This window comes from Pygocentrus nattereri, chromosome 6 (genome assembly GCF_015220715.1).
Source record: "Pygocentrus nattereri isolate fPygNat1 chromosome 6, fPygNat1.pri, whole genome shotgun sequence".
Classification (NCBI taxonomy): domain Eukaryota; kingdom Metazoa; phylum Chordata; class Actinopteri; order Characiformes; family Serrasalmidae; genus Pygocentrus; species Pygocentrus nattereri.
The window spans coordinates 37,353,970-37,359,969 of record NC_051216.1 but is presented as its reverse complement, the minus strand read 5'-3'; the positions used below and the strand labels follow the sequence as shown (position 1 = coordinate 37,359,969).

At 38.5% G+C, this 6,000-nt stretch overlaps 1 protein-coding gene across 1 annotated transcript in view; it reads left to right on the top strand.

The window, feature by feature from the left end:
* Positions 1-1,938: 1,938 nt before the first annotated feature.
* Positions 1,939-6,000, top strand: part of LOC108413041 (interferon alpha/beta receptor 1a-like) — a 39,516-nt gene continuing 35,454 nt past the window's right edge. Inside the window, exon 1 of the mRNA XM_017685349.2 lies at positions 1,939-2,177. Coding sequence (XP_017540838.1) covers positions 2,123-2,177 — 55 coding nt within the window. The 5' untranslated portion in view covers positions 1,939-2,122. The remainder of the gene's footprint in view (positions 2,178-6,000) is intronic.

The window sequence follows — 6,000 nt, the reverse complement described above, 5'->3', positions numbered from 1 at the left end:
TTGTGTTCTCATATAAATATTCAATGATTTTCTGAAAGCGAATCCCAAAACCAAAAGATTTCAAGTTGTGAAAAATAAAAGGATGCTCGACAGAGTTGAAGGCCTTATAAAAATCCAGGAAAATCGTCATCCTCACTAAGATTATAATCAATGAGGTCCTGTATGAGGAGAATATTATTGTATTTAGATCTTTCCTTCCTCAAAACAGATTGTGTGTCACTGATTATTTGGTGCATATTAGTTTTTAATCTATTGGCAAATTAAAAGTAATTTATAATCAGTATTTAGCAAAGTGATGGGTCTTAAATTGTCTCAAATAGTGTGGTCATTACCAGTTTTAGGGATAAGTGTTATAACACATTGCTTCATAGTGTCTGGGAAGAATAGATTGTTTATAGCTTCCATCATCATTAGATAAAAAGGTTCTCTTAGAACATCCCAAAAATGTTTGTAAAGGCCGGCACAGCCAGGGGATTTATTTAAGGATAAATTTTCTACTGCCTTGTCCAGTTGGTAACATCTGCATCACAGCTGAGAGAAATCACTATCAATATGGGGGATTAGATGAATTATTAAATCAAAGAATGATTTAGAGTCATTAGCAGAATAGGATGAGGAGTACATGTTGGAATAAAAGGAGACCGTTTCTCTGGTGATCTCAGTGGGATTAACTGCATCTGTCCATTTATTGACAAATCTTTAATAGAGTTTCTTTTCTGTCTCCCTTTTTCCAAACAACAAAAATAAGCAGAGCTTCTCTCACCCTCCTAAATCCATTTAGACCTGGATCTCACATAAGCCCCCTCAGCTTTTTTCAGATAAATCTCATCCAGTTTAGTTGACAGTGTTTGTAACTTCTTTTTATCATTATCAGTTGGAATGGTCTTATTGTAGAGGAGATTTATTTATTTTATAGTATTTTGTTCAGTAATTATGGATACCTTATTTTGAGATTTTCCAAATGTAATAGAATATTGACGGATTTTATATTTTAAGAATTCCCATTTAGAAATGTCTGTCTGTCTGCTCTGCAATGGACTGGCGACCTGTCCAGGGTGTATCCTGCCTTTCGCCCGAAGACTGCTGGGATAGGCTCCAGCACCCCAGCACCCCACGTTCCAAACCCGGAAGTGTGAAAAGGGCTTATATCAGAGCCATCAAAGCCAAACATTTAAAATGAGTAAAGTAAAGTAAAAAAATATAATAATAATAATAAATTACATTTTAAAAATGTGGTTTTGGAATGGTATTCTTGGTGATCATTTATAAAGTTTTTACAAACCGCAGAGGTTGATATGTCTTGGGACAAGTAAACAGGATGGTCCTGTCAGAGAACGTGTAGAGAGGAGAATTCCCACTCTGCAATTTCTTTCGGTTTTCTCAAACGCTAGAGGACGCTCCCGAGTGAGTCCAAAATGAATGGGTTGATATGGAGCATTTGAACAAAATCATAGTTTAGAAATGCTTAAACATTTTTAGGGTAAAATAATACATTCATTTCCTGAATGGTGAATATCATAAAACATTTTAACATCGCTCTTATATTTTTAAGAGCTTTTAAACTTGAGTTATAGGAGTTTAAAACGGCACCCCATGTATGTATATGACGTCATAGAGAGCGAACAGCCAATGAGGTGCTGCGCTCGCCAATCAATCATTACGCTCTAGCAGTAGAACCCGCCTCCTGCGGCCAAAAACACGTTTGCTGTGGAAAAAAACTAAATATATAGCTGCTTTTCTTTGCTTTTTTAGTGAAATACATCCTTCTACTTTCTAAAATTAAAGAAACGTTCTGGGCGAGTGATTAGAAATTAGTTTAACATTTCATTTTTGGCCGTTGAGCTCCATTTGCTCCCATTCATTGAGGACTCGCTAGCAGGCGCCCTCTGCTGATTAAATGTTTTTGTTATAACGGCTCTGGTGCTGTTGTGAGCCAGAGAGAGAAAACCGGATGCGTCTGAAACTAACCGTGTTTACTGTGTGCTGTATCTTTCTCTCAGTCAGATCGGCACATACCGCTTAGTTTAGGACACTAAGAGACATTCAGCAGATAAACTGAGCTTTTCCGGCGCCTTTTGCGCTTTTTCGTGCGTTTTGGTCTGTTTCCGTGCTGTGCACAAAGATGAAGACACACACTAGAGTTTCACTGTTGTTACAATTCGGAATTTCTGCAGTCGGTGAGTTTGTGGGTTTTATTAATATTAAAATGTATCATAATAATAATAATCAATCATGTTTACTAATTAATCAAGTTTAACCTCGGCATGTACTGTTTATGACTGACAGACTGAAAGACGAAACAGAGGTGTGAAGATAACGAGCTGCTGCTAGGTGCTAAGGAAATTGAAAACGTAAACTTATATATGTCGAGGACACTGCACTATTAAAACATTCTAATAACTTAAACAACGGTAAATATAATCAGTGACGTAGCTAGTGGCTGTCCAAAGCGTCTGTTAGCTTACCTTAGCTTAGCTTCGCTAGCGCTGACGAAAAGAGGACTAGTAGCATGTTTAGCATTTGAACCTCGTATTTTTATGTCTGGCGTACAACAGTTCTACGACTTGGTGTAGTCGGTAAATACTAGACAGGCCAGATGTACATAAGCTGACGTGTAAAGTAATATCTCAAGACAATATCTCAAAATATTGTCTTTCTATCTCAAAATAATCTAGTATGTCGTGTTGGCATAGCAATTTACTTAATGAGAAAATAATTACATTTTGCAGTTTTGTGGCAGGTAAGGGCTTCACTATTTAGTTCTGTATTATACTCTTACATGCAAAAAAAAATAAACAAAATTAAATGATTTTTATTCATGTTTTGGCTGGTCATAATGCAGAGTTAAACTGTACAGAATTCCATCTATATTTCAATACTATTTTCTATAATTTCATCAATAGTCATTCTTGCCTAGCTAGTCAATGTTTTTCAGCTGTGGATCTATACTGACTCTTCTTTCTGTAAAAGGCTGTCTCCAAGTTTTGATTGGCTGACCTATTTTAAAAAATCAGGTCTAAAGCGCTTCTTATAACTTTAACATGAACAGGCAAAGATATTAAAATGTTTTTGTGAGTGGATGGTACATTTTGAAACTTTGCCAGTATTTCTCAAAAGTGAGGACTGTTAATATTTCTCTGATATGGGCTGTTTAAGTCCAGGCTTTTGTATTAATTGGCTGACCTCTTCAGCAATGCGTTTATGTGGTGTAGACTGACAGCTTGTTACTGTGTGTCGTCCTGGCTCAGCTTCAGTGATGCTAATGTCATATTTGAAAAATCATGATCTCCATCAGCTGGTCATACAAAATTAACTGTATATTTTTAGGGTGTTGGCAGTGTGAGTTGTTTAACAGCAAGCATGTCATTATGACTATGTTATAGCACTAAACCAGATCTTCTCCTGAAGGGTTATAAGGTGTTTGTTTTACTACGGTGTGCTCAGCTGCACTTTACTTTTCAAAACCATGTCAGGCAGTTTATATTACCTGTCAGTAATTCTGGAGAGCTGTGGAATCGTTGTCTCTTCCCCTTTTTTTATTTTTTCTGGCTAAAAATTCAGAAGGCATGAGTTAACTCTCTAAACAAGCCCTTTTTCTTTAGTCTGAAGTTTCGGGATATTGCTTAAGATCCCTTGAGGCTATTATTATAAAACACTAAGTTCCTCTTCCTTAGATGTTTAGAGGTTATCCTTTTTGAGTTTTTGTCTCATGTCTGAGGACTGTTAAAGACTATTTTAACCTGTAAAAGTCAGTAAACAAAATGTTGTAATTTGATGTTTTTTACTCACTGAAACAAGTGAACAGGCATACCAAATCAGACAGGAAAACAATTTTGTACATTTTTTGCCAGATTTTAATCTTGTATTCTATATTGAAAAATGATTGCATGTAAATATAATTCAATATATATGACTGTGTAAATACACATTATGCAATAACACAAATAATTTAGCAGACGCAATAATAACTGGAAAGGTCTATGGGTTAAAAGGGATCGTTCTCTGTCATATATATTGGTGTGCACCACAGTAGGCCTGCATTGCAGGTAAACGGCCAACAGGCTAGGGCTTATCAAATCAAATCAAATTCTTTTTTATAGCGCTTTTTACAATGGATGTTGTCACAAAGCAGCTTCACAGAGTTCCAGAAAAGACAAGGAGTTAACAAGAATGTAAAAAAAATGTAAACCCCCCTCCGGCAGGCAAGCCAAGGACAACAGTGGCAAGGAAAAACTCCCTCAAAACTGAGGAAGAAACCTTGGGAGAAACCAGGCTCACTGGGGGGACCCATCCTCCTCTGGTCAAACTACCTACAAGTGATTATACTACTAATATTAATAGCAGTAGTATTGGTAGTAGGAATAGCTAGGAGTCTATGAAAACATCAGTGTAGGGTGGGCAGCTAGTCCAAGGTAGGTGGCGGTAGCTGGGGCGTGGGCAGCTGGTCTGAAGTGGGTAGCAGGAGGGCTCGACAGTCAGTCGTCCTTCAGTGTCCGGCCGGACATGTGGGCGATTGTATACTCGGGAAAAAAGCAGGGAGAGGGAATTAGTTTTATTCTGTCTTATTGTACGTAAAACAGGGGATGTAAACATTTCGAGAGTGTGGCTAATGACTCCGGCAGATCTGACTATGACAGCTTAGCTAAAGGAGAGAACCAGAAGGACACACAGACACGAGAGAAATCTGAAACAGTTTGGCATCCCTCTGCTCCACCATCCACAAACCTGAGTGACCGTGTGCGAGCAGCGGGATGACAGCACCAGCGTCTCAGTTGACTATAATTTCCTGTGTCCATGGACCCCTGGATCTGCTGCCTTTATCTATTATGCCTATTATGCTGCCTCTATCTATTATTGTTCTTATAAAGCCCCCAAACTCTGGAATGATCTTCCAGAAAATGTTCGGGACTCAGACACAGTCTCAATTTTTAAAACTAGGCTGAAAACTCACTTGCTTTTGGTAGGTAATATTCCCCTACATTATAAGAAAAAGCTCTTCCCCCAGCTGCAGCCTTATGAATTCTGGGAACTATTAATAAGCAAGCTCTCTGGGATCTGAGTAGTCGTGATGGCTCATAATGGGAAATAAGGTCTTGTAAGTACTCAGGTGCGAGCCCATGTAGGGCTTTATATGTCAATAAAAGAATTTTATAATCAATACGGAATTTAACAGGCAACCAATGAAGTGATAATAGCACTGGACCGATATGATCAAATTTTCTAGTCTTAGTGAGGACCCTGGCTGTGGTGTTTTGGACTAGTTGAAGTTTGCTTAAATTCCTGCTCGTACATCCTGACAGTAGTGCGTTACAGTAGTCTAACCTGGAAGTAATAAAGGCATGTACTAGTGTTTCCGCATCACGCAGGGATAGGGCATTTCTTATCTTGGCAATGTTGCGAAGATGTAGAAAAGCTGTTCTAGCGATGCTGCCTATGTGTTGATCGAATGATAAATCTGAATCAATTATGACACCAAGATTTTTTGCTGCTGAGCCAGGTGTAACTGGAAAATCTGTGAGATTTAAAATTAAATCTGGTAGTTTATTTCTTGCTAATTTTGGACCCAGAAGGAGAACCTCTGTTTTGTTACTGTTTAGTAGCAGGAAGTTCCGTAACATCCAGTGATAAGGACCGACCGATTCGGGTCCGATCGTGGAAGAAGAACCAGAGAGCGGATAACACCTGCCCAGTAGAATCTCTCAGTCTCAGCGAGCGCGCTCGGTGCAGGAAGACAGAACCACTCTCATAAGCAATCAAAGAGTTTATTAAGTCTTCTGCACACAGAAAGAAGGGCACTCCTTCTTTTATACAAACACGCCCTGCCCTGTTGCTTACAAGCAAACAGGGTGGACCCAAATAAGTTGTCTAACAGTCATAAAATGCTAAGCTGACAGAAACACACTCACGGACCACCGGAATATGGTTCTTATGTAGATATGAACTAAGTTGCTGGGCCACAGCTTTTTCTAAGATCTTTGATATAAATGGTAAGTTAGAAAT